This window comes from Chamaea fasciata, unplaced genomic scaffold (assembly GCF_029207755.1).
Source record: "Chamaea fasciata isolate MVZ Bird 193981 ecotype frontalis unplaced genomic scaffold, bChaFas1.0.hap1 SCAF_18, whole genome shotgun sequence".
Classification (NCBI taxonomy): domain Eukaryota; kingdom Metazoa; phylum Chordata; class Aves; order Passeriformes; family Sylviidae; genus Chamaea; species Chamaea fasciata.
Genome location: NW_027094103.1, coordinates 7,145,163 through 7,166,991, shown reverse-complemented (window position 1 = coordinate 7,166,991; position 21,829 = coordinate 7,145,163). Strand labels below are relative to the sequence as shown.

General features: G+C 45.6%; 1 protein-coding gene across 21 annotated transcripts in view; it reads left to right on the top strand.

The window, feature by feature from the left end:
• Window positions 1-21,829, top strand: part of FBRSL1 (fibrosin like 1) — a 503,666-nt gene that overhangs the window by 477,469 nt on the left and 4,368 nt on the right. For 8 of the 21 annotated variants that reach the window (XM_066199921.1, XM_066199919.1, XM_066199914.1 and 5 more), the window contains 11 exons: window positions 1,194-1,447; window positions 5,864-6,099; window positions 8,191-8,241; window positions 9,167-9,262; window positions 12,631-12,702; window positions 13,269-13,307; window positions 14,150-14,221; window positions 15,393-15,525; window positions 18,632-18,709; window positions 20,157-20,240; window positions 21,259-21,499. In XM_066199921.1, the coding sequence (XP_066056018.1) occupies window positions 1,194-1,447; window positions 5,864-6,099; window positions 8,191-8,241; window positions 9,167-9,262; window positions 12,631-12,702; window positions 13,269-13,307; window positions 14,150-14,221; window positions 15,393-15,525; window positions 18,632-18,709; window positions 20,157-20,240; window positions 21,259-21,499 (1,356 nt within the window). Of the gene's footprint in view, window positions 1-1,193; window positions 1,448-5,611; window positions 6,100-8,190; window positions 8,242-9,166; window positions 9,263-12,630; window positions 12,703-13,268; window positions 13,308-14,149; window positions 14,222-15,392; window positions 15,526-18,631; window positions 18,710-20,156; window positions 20,241-21,258; window positions 21,500-21,829 lie in introns of all 21 variants that reach the window. The other 13 variants (XM_066199925.1, XM_066199913.1, XM_066199911.1 and 10 more) reach the window with 13 other exon arrangements.

Genomic DNA, 21,829 nt, shown 5'->3' with positions numbered 1-21,829 from the left:
TCAGGCTTTTTGGCTCACCAGCGTCAAAAGAGGGATATCTGTCTTGGACTCTGATCTTTGTGGGTCCCTTCCAGCTCAGAATATCCTGTGATCTGTATTGGAGAACTCTGTGTCCCTGAGACCAGGGCTCCCATGTGGGCTGATAAATCTGCTTCAATCTGACATGTTCAGATCTTGCAGGAGGCTTAGCTGTGCTGTTTAAATTGCCTTCATCCAGTGAGAAGGGTGGGTGAAAATGGTATGGATAAAATGTTTCTAGAGAAAAGAGTTTAGTCAGTCAACTGGAACCTGTATAGTCCTTTTGCTAGTACAGAAAACATGCCTTGCCTCCCAAGCAAGAGCTAGGCTAGTTTAAACAAGATGAGAAACCTGATTTAAAGCATAATATTTGACCGCACAAAGGTCAGAATATGAATACAGAGAGCTCCCATTAATGTGTATTTCATACTATCCTGCATACTTAAGCTCTGTTGTAGTTTTACCTTGTAAATGCCACCATAGTATAAATGGTGAATAATATTTCAAATTATTCAAGATGTCTCTGAAGTTTAGCTTGCAACAGATATCCAGTATTGTGGGAATTACACAACTAATAACTGTAGTGATTGTATGTTTCAGCCCACAAAACTCAGATCACTTGCAATGGAATAATAATAATGGAAGAAGATGTAAAATACAAATTTCTATGAGAAAAATTATTAAGATGGTGTGCATTTTTATGCTTGTGTGACTGCAACTGCACAGCACGTGTGCAGCAGATCCAGCGAGGTCCCAGTCACTCGTGCTGTGCAGCTCTGCACACCCAGAGCAACAGAAAAAGGAATTGGTGTCAGTGTCCTCTGGTCACAGTGGACATGGAAACTGCAAGGTCATCAGAGGTTTCATGAAGGTGCAAAATCAGCTGCCTCTGTGGCCTCCATCAGTACTCACAGATAGCTCTGAAGATTGTAGCGCTGGAGGAAATGTCCCTCCAGAGAGCCCAAGGCCCATTCTGCCCTGTGGAGGCATTCATTAAGATTCGTTAGCTGTCTCCACTGCCATTAAGACAAGCAAAAGCATAAGCCTGGGGAGATCAGTGTTCCATAGGTGTGTTGTTTCTGGCAGTGTGTATCTTGCACTGTTTCTGTCCTGTATTGTAACACACTCTTTCTCTCTGTGTGTCTCTGCCCTCCCTCCCATCTCTCTCTCTGCAGCCGGAGCAGCAGTGCTAGCAGTGCAACGAGCATCAGCCTCCCGAAGCACCTGCCCCTGTCTCCCCAGATCCCGCCGCACCATTCCTCCGGCCCAGCTCTGCCCCTCTCCATCTCTAATCTTGCTACCTCGCACTTCTCTCTCAGATCGCAGACCCAACACCAGCACCATCCGGCCATGTTTGCCACCCCACCCACGCTGCCACCTCCACCAGCGTTACCCACCAACAGCCTCGTGATACCAGGGCACCCTGCGGGTAGGTCCCTTCTTCTGCCAGGGCTAATCGGCCGTGCATGCACTGGAGGGTGTGGAGAGATGGGCTGGCTGGTGGGCAGGTGAAATGCCTTGACACAGACCCCTCAGTGTGTGTGCTGGAGCTGTGACAGTGCTCATGGAACAGGTAGGAGACCTTGGCTGTGCTTTACCAGATGAGAGATTGTAGACACATCACTGTAGCTTCCTATAGGAAATGCTTCAAAAAAAAAATATATTGTCCTGTTCAGGGCATGAGTTGTCCAGTGTGGCATTCCACAGTCATCAGACCTGTTTTAGATTAACAGAAAAGTGATGCACAGTTTGCCATTCTCCCCTTCTCTCTCCCCTCTCCAAAGAAAGCTGCTGCTGCTGCTGTTAGAACTGAAGAGAAAGTACTGTTTCTGCAATTGTTCTAATTGAGCACTTGAATCTCACTGAATCCCCTGCCTGATCCTTCAACCAGCAGCACATCCTGCTGGCAGAGCAGGATCCTCTGCCTGCAGCAGCACAATTGCTCTGTGCCCATGGCTCCGTGGCCTTTCAGTCTGAGTCAGAGACAGCTCAGCTGACAAGCTCTGCTGTTCTACTCTCACTGTCTTTGCATCCTTTCAAAAAGTTTCCTTTGTTCACACTGGCCCCCATTCTATTGTCACTTCTGCCCTAAATGCCCTGTTTATAGCTTATCCATTAGCCTACAGCTGTCCCTGGAAGAGACCCTGGCAGCTGGAGACTTCCCAGCAACTTTCACTTGCTGGGGCCTCCTTTTGATCTGGCATTTGACTCCACAACTAACTCAGCAGGGATTAAACAGGACGAGCATTTTGCAAAAAACACAGTCTCTGTTTCCTATGAAGTCAGCTAAAGGAATAAGGAAAGGACAGATTTGCTGTGGAAAAATCTGATGGTCTTCGATTCCCCTTTTTTTGCTACCAGGAGCTAAATAATGTCTCATTATTTATTACTGCTTCTTTTAAGTGGGGGGAAAAAAAAAAAAAAGTACAAACTGATCCAAAGTGAGCTCTGAGAACGATGATAGACAAAAAGTGCTGTGGGTTCCCTGCCAGAGACAGGACCACATAGGCCAAAGCTGGCGGCTGTCATGGGCCCTGGCACCATCTAGAATTTCAACCACATGGCTGGGAAGATGTTGGCAGCACTGTGGGAGATCTATTCATTGCTTCCCCTGTCTAAGGCACAGGACTACTGTGATGGAGGCTTTGAAAGCATAGCTAAAGGAAATAGCAAAGCGCTCACTAAAAGCATGATATTGCAGTCACTGAAAGCAAGTATGTTTTCACCATTAACTTCAGGAGATGCAAGATCAAGTGACCTATTCACATTCAGCAGCTTGCCAGGAAACAGTAACAGTCTTGCTCCTACTAAAAGGATTTCTCCTGCAATTTAAGTAGGAGAAGCCTAAGTTAGTGGAGGAAAAGGTCTGGGTGTCTAACCCTGCAGACAGTGAAATGCCTCTTGTCTGCACTATATGAAATGCCTGCAAAGTGGCACATCATAAAATCAATACAGAGTGCTGCAGAGCTAGGAGCTTCTGTTGTCATTCACATAAAACTTCCTTAAAAGCAAACAATATCGCTGAGCAGCCCTGAAGAGCAAGAGAAGAATGCGCTTCTGGTGACATTTCTTCCTTTTGAAACCTAAAGCTAATACATGTAACTTAGGAGCAGCCCTTGCTGGGCTTCTGCCATCTGCCCTGATATACACAGAGGGATCAGTGGTCTGTCTCTCTTATCCTCGACATGAGGGCACCATGAGCAGGAGAGACCTTTTTGTGCCATGCCCAGCTCATGTGTGCACACAGGACACTGTTGCAGGTCCCAAGGGCTGCTTAGGCACCCTGCTCCTGGTTGTGTTACTGTGTGACTGGACCTGACATCACTGGCAGGTACAAGAACTTAGTTCTGATCCAGACATTGCTCAGAGCCCATCACAGAGCTGGGCTATTCCTTTGCAACTCCATCCTTAGTATGAAGCAGCCACTCCTCCAAGTGCCACACAGCTTCTCCAAACATCTTCAGGCCTTTTCTGACAGAGGCCAAAGTTGTGGTAGAGGGCTATGGGCTGGAGCCAGCTGCAGATCTATCAGTCTGACTTCCAGTCTCTTAAAGAAATTGGATATCAGAGCACTTACAACTGCCAACTTACTTTTCTCTCCCTCCAGAAAAGTGGATTATCTTGATGCTAACAGAAGGATTCAGTTTCTTTAAGTCATGCCAGATTTAAAAGCGTAAACACACACACACACACACGAAATCATGCTCATATTCTCTAAAGAGGTTAGGTTTTGGATCTAAGTGCTTTCAGCCTATAGTTTTTTTCTCATTTGCTCAATCCAAGGAGAAACGATTATAGACTCTTTTGCTCCAGTGCCTTAGGCTTCAGTATCACAAATATATATATACTTTCTGCTTTTGTATTAATTATTATATGGATTGTAGCAGTACACAGTACCTGCTCTTAGCAGTACATTTATTACTGAAAAGCAAATGACTTAGGCACCCAAAATTTGCTTTCAAATGTGACTTTCAATTGTAAGCTTCTACATGGTAGTAGGGACCTTGAAGTTCCCCATCAGAGTGCCTGTTTTTAAAGATCTTAACCATGTCACTTCAGAAAGTGATTGATTTAGACATTCCTAATGTCTACTGTAAAAAATTGAAGTGAAAGAAATCCCTGCTGAACATGAAATAAAACTTTAAAGTGCAGGTGTTCTTTTGCCCCTTTATATTCAGAGCGGTAGTTTAAAGGGATTGTTACAGTGAAAGAAGTGGATTCATGTAAATTCAGAAGCAAGTGGATCAGTCAGGACTGGGTGTGTGTCATCCACAGCTGGGGACACAGGTTGGTCTTTGCTTAAAAATATATATAACACGTTGGATGCTAATCCCTGTTTGAAGTTCTTAGGCAAAGCCACAGATAGATGAAATTGTTATACCAGCAGACGTTTTGGAGAAGTGGACATTGGTCCTTATTGTCTTCAATGACATCATTTCTAAAGCGCTGGTGTCTTCCCCTGCCCTGAACCACATTCACATTCCATGCAAGTTGTTATTCCAGAGGAAGATGCTGAGAAGAGGCCACGTCATATGCTGGAACATTTTATTTCAGCAGTCGTTGCAACCTTGATGAGATCTTGATCCACTTTAGGGTTTGTCCTCTTCCCACTGATTCCTCCTTGGTATTTTGTCAGAGGAGAAAAGCCTGGAGGCAGCGACAAAAAAACAAGAATTACAGCCTGTTACAAATTGGGGAAAGGACTGCTTGCTATTTAAGATCTCCAAAAAAAAAACTTACTGCAAAGAAGGCCTGGATTTATAGGATAGATGTTTCTGGTCATTTCATGCATGTCCTGGGGCTGAGAAGCGGGGATGGCACAAGGATGGATGTCTGAGCAGGCAGTTTCCAGCCACCCAAACCCACAGTTACCTCGTTGTGCTGCAGATCTGACCAAAATTTTACCTGTGAAGTACGTGCATGTCAGAGCTTAACACACATCAATTTTTAGTGTGTTTGTGTGTGTGCCTCTGACTGTCACACAACCAGAGGATGAAGGTCAGTACTGCTCATTTCAAAGTGAGCTGTTGGCCTCCAGGGCGCTCCCAGCACCTCGCTGGTGCGGGAAGGTGCAGCTCCTGTGAGCCTGGGAGGTGTGATCCCAGAGGATCTCTGAGGTGTGATCCCAGAGCTGGGCTGGATCTCTGAGGTGTGATCCCAGAGCTGGGGCTGGATCTCTGAGGTGTGATCCCAGAGCTGGGGCCGGATCTCTGAGATGTGATCCCAGAGGTGAAGCTGGCTCTCTGAGGTGTGATCCCAGTGGGGCTGGACCCCTGACACGTGATCCCAGAGGTGAAGCTGGCTCTCTGAGGTGTGATCCCAGAGCTGGGGCTGGATCTCTGAGGTGTGATCCCAGAGGTGAAGCTGGCTCTCTGAGGTGTGATCCCAGAGCTGGGGCTGGATCTCTGAGGGGTGATCCCAGAGGTGAGTGAGGCTGGCCCTCTGGGGCACGTCCCCAGACACACCTCGGTGGCAGCAGGTGCCGGGGAGGACAGAGCCGGGCGGGCGCGGGCGGGCGGGCGGGCCGGGCGGAGTGCGAGCCCCGATGATGTTTTCTGCTGTGATGACTCATGGTGTTCTCTCTTGTCTTTAGATACCAGCCTGTTGATATCATTCAACCAACCAATCATGTATTGCCAGCCTCATTCGGGGATTCTGATTGGTACTTTGTCACAGGCATCTCTCTTACCTCCACCAATGAGTCCTCACGTAGAAAACCACCACAGCATGACCTGCAGAAACAGGGAATGCCAGGTGAATATTGACTCTTTCTCCTCCGTCTTTGTGGTACTCACAGGCCCACGGGCCTCTGTGTCTTTTTTTTTTCTCTCTCTCTCTCCTCTAGATCACGAACTGCTCAGGCAAGAGCTGAACAACCGGTTTTTGGTTCAGAGTTCGGACCGGGCCGCTGCCTCACTTGGCCCGGTGCCGCTGCTGAGAGCGGAGTTTCACCAGCACCAACACACGCATCAGCACCAACACACCCACCAGCACACATTCACTCCTTTTCCATCCAGCTTGCCCCAGACGCCGCTCATGCCGCCCTCTGCACCTCCCATGGTGCGTACCCCAGCCCAAAATGTGAGGATAAGTAGAGCATCTCTGGTCAAAAAGCCTAACCCACTCCTGTCAAACAAAACCCAACCCTCTTCATTTCAGCCAGGTGTGCTGTCCCTGCCCTTCTGACCTGGAGGCCAGCAATCCCAAAGGGACCCCCTTTCCACCCAGAGTCCCCACACCAAGCCTCCTGGTCCCCCATGCTGCTACCCATGAGCAGATACAGCACCCACGAGACAAGTCCAGAATCCCTCTAGTTTCCTTTTCGTGTGCCTTGCTGTGTATTTCTATTCCCCCTTTCCCAGAGCCAGCTGCCTTGACACATCAAAAGACACCAACCAGGATGCCATAGGATGGGGGGCCTCCAGCCCCAAACACCGTCCCCACAACTGCTGGGTGCAGGGCAGACCGTGGCTTACCCAGAGCTCTCACCACAGTGCAGCATCTCATCTGATACCAGTTCTGTCCCTCTTCCTCCTAATACCTGTTCTGTATTGATTTAGGCATTTTATTACTTGATTACATCAACAAGCACTAATTTGTGTGTGGCTGGTTCTGCTGGGAGAAATCCTCCTGGCCGTGTAATAAGCATTTGGTCATTGAATTTGCTTGTAACACAATGGGACTTTGCTGCAGCTGTTACAAAATTGTTAGGGATCTGCTACAAATGGATTTTGTCAGTACTTTAAAACGCACTCTCTCCCCATTTCTGGCAATTACTTTGTGAGATTGAAAGCACAAGATTGAGCTTTTTCCCCCCTCTCAGTTTCACACTGTGTCCAAAATGCAGAAACAACCCTGTTTAAGGCTAGCAAAAGAAGCCTTTGGGAAGAACTACCAAGGACTCAAGGAGCATAGTGTTTCCCACTTTTCTTTCCCACTGCTGAATGCTCAGTGACATTCTTGAGTTGTAATCTGCTTAGCAGCAAGACAATTAAAAGCAATATCATCCACCCAAAATCCAGCCCCAGGTGTTTGCCCAGTGTACTTGTGTGTAAACACCTTCCCTTCTTTGCTTGGTCTGTGTAAAACAATCCTGAATCTTTTCTCAGAAATCTCCTGTGCTATTTAAAAATTCTGATACCTAAGCTTGTGAACAGCTCCCACCCCTCCCACCCGTGCCCATTGATGTCAGCCTTCAGACCAAAAACAACTTGCAAAGCTCCTTTGTTATATTTCACTCACATCTTTTTATATTCCACTAGATCAGGTCTGCTAATCCCAACATCAGAGAAGAGTGTTGAAATTACAGCTGCATGTGTTTGGTAATTTATGGTATTTACACTGGAGGGGACATGGCTCCAGTAATAACTGTAATTAATGAAATTACAAATCTACTCTCCTGCACATAGAGGAGTGTGAAACAGCAGCTGACTTGCCAAATAAGCAGCTTTTCCTGGGGTCCTGCAGCTCCCTTCCCTGCCTTCTTCCCCGTTCCCTCCTCCCCAGCAGAATGTACATACTGTTCAGAAATGCAGTGTGTGTGTGTGCTTTGGGTTTGCTTCTGAGATGGAACAGGACAAACGGGGCACAGACTACACACATGGAGGTGTTAAAACCCCATGCTGGGATGGAAAAAATTTACAGTCACCTTCTCTCTGGGGAACTCTCCCTCTTGCAAGGGAGGGGGAATATATCGAGAGAATATATTACAGCTGCAATCCAGCCCTTTCCCAAAGAATTTTGGTGCTTACAGGAACCCAGGAAATTGGGAATTTGTATTGGCTGCCCCACAGTAGATGTTGGGGTCTAATGGAAAATGTTCCTTACATGCCAGTCAGTGATCTTGGACCTGGAGCTTCCCTGTGTTTCACTGTGCTGCAATATCAGGACTGCTCTCTTCCCAGAGCAGGAGCCTGTTCACGCAGTGCCTGAGACAGGGTTCTGCGGTGAGCCTTGTCAGGGCTCAGCGTGGCCTGGGGGCTCCTCTGTGTTAGCCTGGGGAAATCAGTCATCCCCCTGATGAGCGAGTATGGAATAACCAGTCAGTTCTGCTCTGTTAAATGCTTGCACACGGGCCGTGATTATTTGTCTGTGTTGAAATCCTGATGTGTCTGCTACTGCCAAAACCAAACTCACCTGTGTCCTTTTTTTTTTTTTCTCTTTTCTTTCCAGTTTGACAAGTACGCTCCCAAATTAGACAACCCTTACTTTCGACATTCCAACGTGAGTGCTCATCTTTCTCGTCGGTTTCTTTGTTAATGGTTCTGCTTGCTCTTCTTTTGCTTGTGTTCAATTGATGAGTAGTGTTTTGATCCATTCATTTCTAAAGCTCTTTTTTCCGTCTTGATTTTTATGTTTTTTTAAGGTACCAAGTTTTCTTTGGGCTTTTTTTTTTTATTATTATTATTTTTTTTAAATTCTCTGTCTCCTGCATTTTTGCTGCTGCGGCTCTGTATCGCTGTGCCTGGGATGGCAGGGAATGCGCAGGAATTGCTCAGTCAGTGGTCATTGCAGTACCTTTGCAGCTGGTGCTTCTCCCAGTGCAGCAGCCCGGAGTGCATGGCTCTTTCACAAGGTTTTGCTCAGGTCACAGGAGTAAGTCAGACTGGTGGTTTCTTCCTGGTGCTCCCCACTGCTCCAAAGCACAAAAAAACTACATGTTTTGGGACTTGTAAAACTGCTGTGTGTGCTCAGGAGAGGCCTAAGCAAAATTTCACCCAGCCTACACAGCTACAAGGTGGTGTGCATGTGGCCTGTGGTTAGAGTGCAGTGCAGCATCTTGTGGTTCCTTTTGCTTTAAAAATTAAAGCAGGTCACATTTCAAAACAGGATCAATTTGTTTGCAACAGCAGAAAAATGCAAAGTTAATGGAAAGAGAACATAAACCCCAAATTATGCTCTGTGCTTCCTGCAATAGTCCACAATTTTTAAATGCACACTGGTTCAGCACTATCTAGAAAATTTATCAGATGAGTGCATTTTTCAAGTTTCCGATTTGCTCTTAAAAATTTTGAAAGCAAATTTGTCATGTATTTTCACTGTGGCACTTGTTCAGCACAGTACTATTTTTGTATGTGCCAGGCTTGGCACCTACCTCCATTATTGTTCAAGTCATCCTGTGACATAAGCATCTCTTTTTCTTTTGTAGTTCTTTCCAACCTATCCTCCAGCAATGCCTGGAATGCCACCCATGCTTCCACATTCAGGTCCCTTTGGGTCACTTCAGGGAGCATTTCAACCGAAGGTACAAACTTCTTCTTCTGAAGGCTTTGTTCTTTTGCTGGGAGAGAAACTGTGTTCAGAGTCTTGTCTCTGGTGATTTTGCAGCACATGATTTGAATAGCAGAAGTGCAGCACAGGGTTGGAAAGGATCGCCCCGCAGAACTGTGAGCACCCTCTGCACAAAGCAGCCAACACTTTTAGCAGAAATTTTCTCTTGGCACTGCAGATCCTTCCTTGGAAAGGATGTAGTGGTTCACTTGGGAGGTCTGCTGAAACTGGAGGAGAAGCATACAGTGAAGTGCATTATTTTGATTGAAATATTTACAGCTCATAATAGACCGATGAGTCCCAAATCATTTTATAAATCTAATGGTCTGAGATTGCAAAAGATAAACTGTGTTTATTCCCAGAAAAAACAATGAGAATTTGACTGCACAAGTGTGGGAACAATAGGGAGAGACTGATGGAAATGGGTAGAGCAATTTGAAGGAGCTGAATTTTTATTCCCAGCTCCAACACTGTCTGACCTTGGGCAAGTCGCTTAAACCTTCTGTTCCTCAGCTTCCTCATCTATAAAGTTATCTTGTAGTGGGTTTTATAAGGGTTGATTAATGCCTGCAAGCTTCTTTGAGATGTGTTTGAAAGGTGCCCTGCAGCTGTAACATGTCGTTACAACTAGCACTGATTGGCATTTGGAAATGTTGCCATCATAACCCCCATTTTTTGGCAAATTCTGTGGTGTGTACTGCTTTTTTTTTCCCTCCCAGATATGTTCTTTTTATTAACTATTTTTAAATGTACCAAAACTGTTAAATCTCTCCAAACAAGAAATAATGGATTGTATCTATATAGCATTTGTTTGAAAATGGAGCACGTACTCCCATTTGTAAGGTGACATGTTCAGCTTCCTTACATGCTCTGCCCTAAGAAATTTCTGATCTTGAACTGCATTTCCATAGAACTCTGCTACTGGGTAAGAAGGCTTGAAGGACCAGCACTGTAGCCAGGTCACTCCTGTTTGCATTTGGAAGGCGATTTCCATATCCCCACCAGGCAGGTCTGTGGGGTGTGCTTCCCTCAGCAGTCTCACTGACATCAGTGGAAGCCAGTAATTAGCAACTGCTGCAAATCAGGCCTTCTACAGCCTTCCCCCTGAACTTCATGCTTTTGATGGAAGCCGGAGGATTTGCTCAGTGCCCATCAAATCCATGATGTTATTTTGTTTTAGGGATACATTGCAAATAGCAAAGTCTCTAAAATGGCTTTGCTCAGAGGCAGTTTTGTATGTGGTGGCTGCAGGCCTAAGAGCGGGAGCAGTTCATGGAAGCAGAGGGAACATGTCCATCCCTTGATGGAGTTTGTCTGCCAGTGTTAATTGTTGTTACTCTTGCAAGGGATGACAGGGAGTCCCTACAGATCCTGAGTAGTCAGGGTGTGAACTTGATTTTCTAAGAAAAGGAGCTGCAAGAATAAGGTGGAATTGGACAAATTTGCTCACGTGCAGCCAGGGCTGTTTTGCCATAAGGCTCCTTCCTGTTCATGAGGAGCGGCTGCGGCACCAGTGGCACCGTCTTCTGCTTTCTGTCTTCACTACAGAGCTTCACAGATCTCGCTGTAAAATACCGTTAGGCCAAGGAGCAGTTACATAGTGAGAAAGAAGTGAGCACAGACCCTTTACATTTTTAAGCAGTTTGTAGTGCTGTTATAAGTACCTTTTAATTCATTTTAGATACATCAACATTTGCTAGCTTGAGTTTAAGCAGTGCAAGGTCACACTCTGGTGCCGTGGTTAATCACTGACATCACTTGATCTCTGCACAGTGCAGTATTTACAGACAATGTAACATCTGAAAAAGAGAGGCATAGATTGAGAAATGGATCTGCTGCTTTGGCACATTGCTTTCCAGTTTCCCAGAGGAGGCAGAGCTGAACTCAAGGCAAAGCCACTCCAGTCATCGTTACTGCATCGTTCTTCCGTGGTTTCTCCCTCCCAGGCTGTTTGACTATAGCCTGCATAATCACTGCAGACCTGATGATTTGGTTTTGGCACTCTGACTCCTGCACTTCTTGCTTTCCAAAGCAGAGATCTTGGTTTTGTTTTTCCCCTTCCCATGTCATTTGCCTACAGCTGTGCGTGTGAGTCCACTGCACATAAATCCAGGCTGACGGTAAATTTCTCAGTGAGTTTCCCGAAGGCCATTTCTCACAAGCTAAGAACTTGAAAAGGTCAGAAGTATTCAGTTTACTTTGCTGGAGGAAGCATTCACATCTTTCTCCAGGGGACAAAGGGACAGGATGACACCATGCTATTAACATGTTGTGATCTTAAAGCTCTTGCCTGTATGAAAGCTGTAACTTATTTGCCACCTTACATCTACCTCAGCTGTCAGAGAGGCCCTGAGAGCTCCGATCTGCCTGAGGAGTGCATTGACTTACCTACACACACACACACGAGAATTCACTTTTTAATGGGTCTGGAAGTTATGTAGCCTTAGACAAACTAAAACCTACCTTCCCTCCCACACCCAGGATTATACTCATGCCTTGTACTGTTTGAAATCTGCCATAATTTGACCTAAAACATGAGTGAAAGAATCTCTTGGGGAATGAGGTTTAACCCCTCTGCACTCAGCTGTGCAGAGGCACCAGGTGCAGTTGCTCTGGGAGTGGGAGATGGATGAATGCCGGGGTGAGGAGATGAACGAGTTCTTGGGGATCATCTAGGACAGGACAACAGGTGGGATCTGGAGGAGGCGGAGGAGGAACAGGGATTCGTTCAATGAGGTGTTTAATTCTTGCTGGAGAATGATGGGGTAAACAATGCAATGCTATAAAAGGCCCACAAGCACTTTCTAAGGTTTCTCATTTTTGCCTTGTTGAAGCAAATAGATGGGCTGTTGCTGGTTCAGACATTGTGTTACCTGGCCCCAGTCAGAAAGGGGCCATGGTCCAGTGTGTGGAGTATGGAACTGGGATGCTCGATTTATTCTGTTCCCGACTGCTGGGCTGGTTGCTGCCTGGAAAATGGAGGGAGTCAGGCTACCTCTCTCATTCTCTCTCCTACCTCCTGCCTGTTTTGTCTAAAGAATAAGCTTGGGGGCCAGGGACTGTCTCTTCCCATACACATGCACAGCACAACAGGGTGCAATCTCAGCGGGGCTTAGGGGTGCTACTGGAATACTGTTACTGCTGCTCAATAATAATAAATGACATGGTGGTTAAATGCTGTTGGCTGTCAGTAAGAGATAACATTTAGCACTAATGTAGCAATATGCGTGTTCAAAGCGCAGTGCAAACATGGACTAATTAATGCTGTTAACATCAGATAGAGATGTTAAATGTACCACTGGTGTGATACAGTATTATTCACGCTTTCTTCTTGTCTTTCAGACTTCAAACCCTATCGATGTAGCAGGTAGACCAGGCACAGTCCACCATACGCTGCTGCAGAAGACTCCAGGGGTAGGCAACAACATATAAACTTCTTTTCAGCATTTCTGGGTTTACAGTAAGCACAGTGATTGCTGAGAAAAAAAGGAGAGCAGGCTGGTGAGCAAATTGGCCTTCTAGACTGAGAACATGCAGTGGGGAGAGAAGTTGTCTTTTTCTGGTGAGACAGTAATCTCCAGCAGTTGTGAATTCAGAGGGATGTATTGGCTTCTTTCAAAAGTCAGAAGAAAATGGGGCAGGAAACCCCTTCAATGTCTTTCCTCTGAGTATTGCTTGGAGAGTAGTTTTATGTGCTCCATTTCAGAATAATTACAAGGTTCAGAAAAGCACTGGCACTGTTCAGTTGCTGGCATGAAGCTGCTTTGTTTATCATAAAATTCTGCTGAGTTTGGTTCAAGGAATGAAAGAGAAGTTTTAAACCTTCTTTAAGCCTTTTAGGTTTCCCATGTCACAGGGGACTTCTCTGGAACATTGCTTTATAAATGCTTTTACTTGTTCAGAGGAAGGAAGTTCCCCACCTTTCTGTATATTGGCTAGTTTGAGAAAGACTGATTGTTTTATTTTTGCTTTTTCTATAGGTGTCAGACCCTTATAGGCCTCCAGTAAGAGTAAGTAAGGTTTGTGGGGGATTTTATATACATATTTATACACAGACACTTGGAATATTGTGCATGTGCTTTTGAAATTTAAAATGTTCAGTAGAAAATTTCATGCTCATCCTTTACTTAAAGCAAAATGTCAGTTAGCTCTCTGCCACTTCTGATTAATAACATTTAGGTTGAATCCTGGCCTTATTTTGCATACATTTATGTGCATTAATGGTTCACGGTATGAAATGAGGGTCAGAGAAATAAACGACTGTGAGCATGGGCAGACATTCAGCAGTGCGCAGATTGGTGGTGGCTTGGGTCAATGTGCTGATGTTCCGCATAAACAGTGGAACAGCAAGTACCACAGCTCAGCTGAAAACAGGGACTTGTTCAGCTGTGGCACTGCTCATCCGGGGGATTGTTTGTCCCGACCCTTTCCCTCCCTAAAAGCCAGTAGCCGTAATAACCACGCATGACTTAGCCTGCAGTGCAGCAGGGGTGAATGAACAGGGCTCTTTTCAGAAACAGGACTCTCAACCATTCATTGCTTTCTCTTAAGCATGGCATACTGTTCTTTGCTGCCATTCATTTCAATTTGGGAAGGGGGAGTGCCAGTAGGAAAGAACAAGGCAGGATCTCAGATGTCCATGAGATGGGGAAGATATCCCACATTCTTCCTGTTTCCTTCTTAATTTAAACATCATCTGCTGCAGTACAGAAGAAAATGTTGATCACCCATTGTGCCATTTTAGTAATCAGCCTTTCTCATTGCTTAGCTGCCTGGTTGACAGTAAGGGAAATGAAATGTTCTATCTGATGTAGATTGCTAACGTATAAATTAATCTAAATTCTTGTGCTTTCCACTGCAGAAACCCGGGAAGTGGTGTGCGGTTCATGTACAGATCGCCTGGCAGATCTACCATCACCAGCAAAAGATAAAGGTAATTCACATGGTTTCTGGAACAAAGCCAAGTCTTTTAGCTTACAGATTGTATTTGAGTGAGTAATGGGCAGGAAGCAGTTACTGTGGTGATTCTCAAGCTTGCCTGTATTGATTAACTAAGACTTACACTCCTTTAACATTTATTGTAGCAACTGTAAAGTTTATCCGAGGGCAGAGGAGCTGGGTGGAAGGGTGTACAGCCAGAAAGAGGGGAGGAAAGTGAGGAGCAGAGTAATTTCCCCAAGTCAATCTTTTTTTTACAAAGCATGCACGTTTTATGTCGCTTCCCTTCTGCATTAGTACCTCCTGTGGAGGAGGTAATGAAATGGCCAATGCAGTGAAGAACATTACAGAGCAGAGAGCAGGAGAGTAGATTGATAACATCAGTGTTGCAGGTTGTGGGGCTTCCTGTGCTGCTGTGGTGGTGGGCAGAAGGAGGGGGTTTAACACTCAAGAGGTAACAGGATCTAGATACCCTGGGGTGCTGTTGCAGGCTTGAGGCTCCCTATGGCTGGTAGAATAGCTGATAAAGGGACTCATGTAGATTTTATTTTTTCATAGCTCCTGCAGTAGGTTTTTTGTCCCTTTAATGAAGGTTATTCTCTGCTTAAGTGAGTGCCTCTGATAGGGGTGTATGTCCATGTATTTTTATAAGCAAATACATAATCTTTAAGCTATTGACAGGCTTCTATGACTAAGGTGCAGTTCTGGTCATGCACAGTTCTACAGGGCAAGGATAAAAACAGCCTCTGGAAGAGCCTTCATCCTTTGGCCCTTGCCTGCACACTGAGCTGTCCCGGCTGCAGGAAGGGCACAGTATGGCACGTCTCTCTCAAACTGGAGAGGCAGAACAGAGCCCATGACCCGGCTCCTGAGGCTTGTGTTAGCAGCTTTGTTGCCTGCAGGGTCTTTTTGTCAGGCTGAGAGCACTGAGTGCTGCCTGCAGACCTTACCCTGGCATGGGGCAGGCAGCTGAGAGGCTGTGGGGTGGGATGGCCCTGCAGAGCCTGCACAGCATGACCGCGGCTGTGCTGTGTGACCGGGGACGCTGCTGTCATCTTGCTAATGCTCCCTGGCAGGGCTAAGGAGGAATGAGCCTTCACTGCCTCTCCTGTTCTCCCATAAAAAAAGGAAATGTATAATGAGATTGGTTTTATATCATTTGACAGCAAATGCAGCTGGATCCCCACAAGCTAGAGATAGGTGGTAAACTTGACCTGTTCAGCAGACCTCCTGCCCCTGGAGTGTTTCCAGGCTTCCATTACCCACAAGATCTTGCCAGGCCTCTGTTTTCTACCACAGGTAAGGGAAGATCATTCCTTGTTGATTTAAAAGAAAAAAAAATACAAAAAGCAGTCAGTGTATGTCATGCATGTCTTTACAGCTATATATATGCCTCAAAAATAAAAGCAAGGTTGGTTCAAGGGGTGCAGAGACACTGCTGTGACCAGGGCTGTGCCACCACCTCCAGTGCAGGATCCTCTGCACATCACTGAGCTGCAGCAGTTGGCTCACAGTCCTGTCTGTGCAGCTGGTTCTTATGTGCCTGATTAATAGGCCATAGAGTGATTTTTAAAAGCGATTTTGACAAAACACTTGAAAATGTTTCCATTGCAGAGGATTGGAAATGGCCCCAGTCTCTTTCTTGCTTTTATATTTGCCATGTTATTCTTCTCAGCTCCTCCACTCACCAAGTTTCAGTTTGTTTTCTGAAAACAAGGGGTTTTTTGTAAAAGGAAAACTTCAATAACAGCCTTGAAAATATCACAGAAGGTGTATTTGTTACATGCTACAAAGTTCAGCAAAGTCTGGGGCCTAAAATGATAAATTGAATTTACAAAAAGCCCCAAAGAATCAAATACACTTTACACTGATGGATTGTTTTCCAATCTGTTGGAGAAGTGATTACAATTATGCAATTATCAAAGGACAGTAACCCTCACTGTGTTGTTCTCGATGGCTCAGACCATGGGAGACTGCAGCTCTCACATTCTGGTCCAGGAGGCCAGTGTGGGTTCATGTGGACATCTGTCTACCAAATGCCAAGTCCTGTTTTTATTCCCAAGCTTAACTTTCCCCTCAACTTCTTCACATTTTCTCTCTGTGTTTGAGATGCCAAAATCTGCATTCTGAATGAGCTGCATCAATTGACGAGATGTAACTTAGTTCTTTATGTATGACATTAATTGGCAGATAATGTAATTATCTTCCCTAATGTTATCCAGTTTTATGTTGCAGTATTGCACAATCACCCTAACTCAATGCAGACATGGTCATGTTCAGCCTTGGTTCAACCCTGTTGAAATTAATGACATTAGAACTGTTTTGAACTCTATCCTAAAACTGTCAGAAAAGCAACAGATGATGATCAAGCTGAAATTTCTGTGAGAATTGAGTTTCAAATGCAGATGCCAAATAACCTTTAGGAACTCCACCAGTGCTTCAGTCTGTTTTTCTGCTCTGTCTGCGGATGGACATTCTTGAGCATTAAATGCACACTTCTACCACACACTAATCTACCACACACTAATCAGTGCTGGTACCAGCTCCACGTTGTAGGGTGCTACCCTGTATTTTGGTCTCTGTAAAGGTGTTTTGATAGTATAAGGCCAAGATACTTACTGCATCTACTTGGATGCATAAGCACAGCTTATTTACAAACCTCTGGCTGTTTTCCTGTGGCCGATGTTTCCTTCCTCAATGTGTTGCCATTACAAGAATCTTGTTTCATGTCTGGTTTTGCTGCTGAAGACTGTTCTGGACAGAGTTACCCTAACAGGCAGAAAAGCACCAGTCCAGTTGGTATCTGGAGTTTTTTCCCTTAAAAGATGCAAGTATGGCTTGCTTTTCATTCATAATAGCAAGAGGGAAAATAGTATGAAATAGAAACATTAAAGAAGGCAAACTAATAGAAAACTTTCAGTAGAGAGAAACAACCTTACAACAACTTGTCTGTGACTTTATTAATCACAAGAGGCATCGCACGGTAAATCCAGGTAAAGAGTGCTGTCAGCATGAGCAAACACTGCAGCTGGAATACGTGGAGGAATAAATCTTTTACTCTGGAATATCGGAGGCATTCTTTTCACCTTACTGAGCACGTGTGCAGCTGATGTGAATCATTGGTTCTGCTGCATTGCCTGGTTACTGGGGGAGACATAAGTTATCTTAGGGCCACCTGTCTCCAGGACGGATGCTGGGCTGCCTGGCAGACGGTCTATTTAATAACTGCCTGACAGCCTGCAATGCTGCTCCTGGCTTTCTCCAGAGGATTTTTTATTATCAGTCCATGTAGTGGAGTTTGTAAGCCGTCTCCTTTGAAGAAATCTCCCATCCATTATACACCTTCTGAAATCTTAAAGGATTAGAAAGATGACAGTCTCCATCCATCTTAAAGCATTGGAGCAGTCAGAATGTTTATAGAGAGGTACTAGATAGGTCTCGTTGCTGTGGTCTCTCTTATGTTTCTTCAACTCATTTTCTGGCTGCTTAAGTTTGAGGTGCCCAAGCTGGTGAGGGACGCAGAGCTCCGTCTCCCCCTCAGGTTTCACAGTTTGCTGATGTTCTGGACACACGAGTTTGTCTCACAGCAACCATCAGGGGCTGGGCTCTGTCTCCAAGGAAGGCCAGGTCAGGGGCTGACCAAGTACCCCAGTGACAGGTGACACCAGTGCTTTACACTGAGGTTGTGAGCCTGTTCAGATTCACATATGCTTGACTGCAGAGGAACAAAAAGTCTCATTTTTTGCTCTGAAAGGAGAGCAGAGTTTTCTGCATGAGCCTGGTCCACCTTGAAATACAGGGCAGACCTGCTTGTTTCACCCCCTTCCTTCCCATCTCCTCAGCCTCGTGTAATCCAGCATGCTGAGCAGTGGTGTTCTTTCCCACGAGGAAGCACGGCACCATGGCAAGGAGCAGTGTCTAGGAAAGGGAAAAAAATACCAGCGGGGGAGCCTGTGGATGCAGAGACAGATGTGAGAGCGTAGCTGGAGCTCTCATGGGAGAAGCATGATTGATGTTCCCTGTGTGCCTGTCATTAACTGGTGTTTCATATAGACTCTAATCAGTCACTTCTGAGCACCTTCTGTCTGGGCCCATAACCTGGGCTGACCCTTCTTAATGTAAACATGGAGTAATGACTGAAAATGTCAGACAAAGAGCTTGGCGTCCTCATTACTCCAGGTAAGCAGCAGCTCTCAGTGCAAGGTCTCCTCCTGCCTCCTAGTGCCCTGTTAGACTCCTCAGGGAAATCCAGCCTCTTGCTCACTCTACTGAGGTTTGGGGTCTTCCCCTGCCTTTGTTGTTTCAATGTGGCCTTTGCACCCAGCTCTTGAATGCGATGGCCAGGAGCTCTGTGTATACAAGGAGTCACTTGCCCCTGAACTAAAAAGGGACCTTGTTCTCACAGGTGCAACACATCCAGCCACCACCCCTTTTGGTCCCTCACCTCACCACAGCAGTTTCCTGCCTACGAACCACTTGGCAGGTAAGTGTAAGTAACCCTGCCTTCACCTCTGTACCTCTGCCCCTTCCTGGCTCTCAGTGTGGTCCTGCACTGTAGCACTAGCGGAGGGAAAGGCTTAAACTGCCTCAGGATCCAGAAGTGGCCAGCTTCTCATCCCTGCCAGCTCCTAGCACATCCCCTCACTGTCCCCCAAAGGAGAGGGCAGTGCAGAGCTGTTGCATCTGTCACTGCTGGGACACTGCACCGGAGCCAAAATGTGACCTGATGAGTCCTTTACTCCTGAATGTGCCTGAAGAAATGGGGGAAATTTATGCAAAGATACCTCAGACAAGCCTCAGCTTAAAATGGGCTCCTCCTGTACCATTTTCCACCTATGAAAGTTGTTGACTAGGTTCTTTAAAAGAGTTCAGGGAACAGTTCCTGGCAAGTAGATGTTCTGCACATTTTGCCAGCCTTTCAGTTTCCTAATTGGCAGTAAGTAGAGCCTGATTTTGTCAAATTTCCTCATTTTAGAAACTCACAAGCAGCTCATTGCCAATTAAAGTTCAAGCTCTGTTGATTAATGTTTTAGTAACATTCATCCAATCAGTACATGTGGCATGCCACATGACCCAGTAGGTGTTTTTTCTCTTGCAAATACACAGATTTACATCCATTCCTGAACATTCTGTCAAAATTAACTCTCTCTACCGAGTCACTCAGCCACTTAAGATCAAAGAGGAAGGGCAAGAACATCTGTTTTAAAATAAGTAAATAAGCAAATAGCTGTTTGCTTAAAGATACAAGCTATTTGTGCCATTTGCCTTGATATTTTAAATGTGGTGTCTGTGAGGAAGTGGAGAGCGGCATTTCCTGCTGTAACATGGCAAGTTAAGGGCTTGAAAGGGACAGTCAAAAAGCCTGTGGGGCAGGAGGAGGAGTGGTTTAGAGATGACCAGTAGGAAAGAAAACAAGTACACTGGTAGGATGTAACCCATAGCTGTCTCTGGAGTGTGGAAACCTGAGATGAGCTATGTGCTCTCAGAGAGGAACCTCTTCTGGTGATGGATGCCTTTACTGGGAAAAGAAGTGCAGGAACAAGACAGTCATCTCCTCAATGCTGGCCGAGGGGCCTGCTGAGATTCTTCTTTCAAGGCAATTGCAATGTTTCTACTATTAGTACTGATAAGGAAAGAGAGTTGTAGCTCAGCAACCACCCTAATTTCAGCTATTAGACCTTAATTTCTAACTCACTTCTGATTCGCATACAGAAGTTCATTACAACACCTGTTTGCAGAGTGAGCACTGAATCCCTTCTCCATTTTAACATGATGGGAATTTTCTGTGCAAAGAACCTTGCAATGAGAAGGATCAGCTTAAAGTCTGGCCTAATCCTACTTGGATTCAAACTGTTAAGAAGGGGAGGGGTGCGTTTCATTCTCCAACATTCTTGGCTAAATGCCTGCTAAATCCCTGTTTGCCTTTCCAGATCCATTTAGCAGGTCAAGCACCTTCAGCGGCCTTGGGAACTTAGGCAGCAATGCCTTTGGAGGATTAGGCAGTCATGCTCTGAGTAAGTACTGGCTGGGTTACTGCAGACAAACATCCCTTCCAGAAAAGCCACATGCTAATATTTACAGCAGCTGGTGGTAGTTTTTAAAGAAGTTTAATTCCTAACCTCCATTCTCCTATCTGAAAACACTGCACCTAAGATTTCCAGGTCTCTGCGGTGGGAGCTTTTCTGCATGTCACAGAGGTCAGTAGCTGTGCTCTGTGCCTCCTCACTGCTGAGGGTTGGTACCTTGTGTGCTCAGAGAGACACTGGAGCTGCAAACCCCCCCCCAAGCTCTAGGACCCTGTGGGCACCTAAAGTAACACCCTTCACCAGCGAAGATGCACAGTGGGGCAGCTATTGATACTTCTTCTAATTCGTGTAGACATCCTCTGAAACTGTTGGCTGAAGTTTAAATTACCTGTATAAAATAATTCTACTTCAAATACATGTTACCTGTAGGCGAAACATGCTTGAGAGCAACACATAAGAGAGCACATAAGAGAGCATGCTTGTGCATCTCATGGTGCAACAGGAATCAGCTGAAGATGGATGGAGGAAAATAGAGTGACTGTTCTGAAAAGCCTACAGCCAAGCTCTGTGTTTATACACACACATACATACCACCAAATAGTCTGGGTTCTTGAACAAAAAAAGTGCCTGAAGCCCCAGCTGCAGGCAGCTGATTGCTTGTAACTACCCGCAAATTAAAGTTTCTGCCAGAGAGAGGAGCTGAGGAAAAATACTGCTTTTGTGCTGGAGCCCTTGCCTGGGGTGGGGGGAGAAGAGAAGCTGGGCATTTTCAGTAGCCTCTGAGTTATTGAAATGTATAAAGCTTCCTCCAACAACAGCCTTAAAAGAGCTAGTGGATCTTACACCCAGTGTTGGAATTATCTGTGTCCACTCACTAATAGCTCCCCCTCACCGTTGAAAAGCCTTAAAAGGACAGTTGTGGTTGTGACTAATATTGTGAAAAATGTCTGTATAACGATTTGCTTTGAATTATTTTTAACTCTCCCTCCCCCTGCCATTATTCTAGCTCACAACAACATTTTTACTCACAAAGATGGCCCAAACCTGCAGAATTTCAATAACCCCCATGAGCCATGGAATAGACTCCACCGGACCCCGCCGTCCTTCCCAACACCTCCCCAGTGGCCCAAGCCCACGGATTCGGAGCGAAGCTCCTCGGTGACAAACCATGACAGGGACAGAGAGCGGGAGCGGGAGCCCGAGAAGAGAGATCTTTCTCTGAGCAAAGATGACAGAGACAAAGAGAGGTGAGCACTGGGGGCTTCTGGCCCCTTCCTCCTTGGGACTGTTTTTCCTCTTTGTTTTTTCTGTTTTCCCTGAAATGTTGCTGATCTTTAAAGCAGCTGATAGGCCTTTTCCTCAGATAAGCACAAGTAGTAGCAACTCCAAAAAATTCCTCTTTGCCTTTTAAGAGTTGTCTTCTGGGGAAATACAGTAACCCAGTCCCTGCTAGCCAGGTAACAAAATGCACCAGGCTGAGGAACTGGGTGTTTTCAGTGTACTGAAAACTTCATTGTTTTCAATGCAGCTGCTTTAGGATTGCTGTGTATTCTGAAATTGTGATGGGTCCTTTGGAG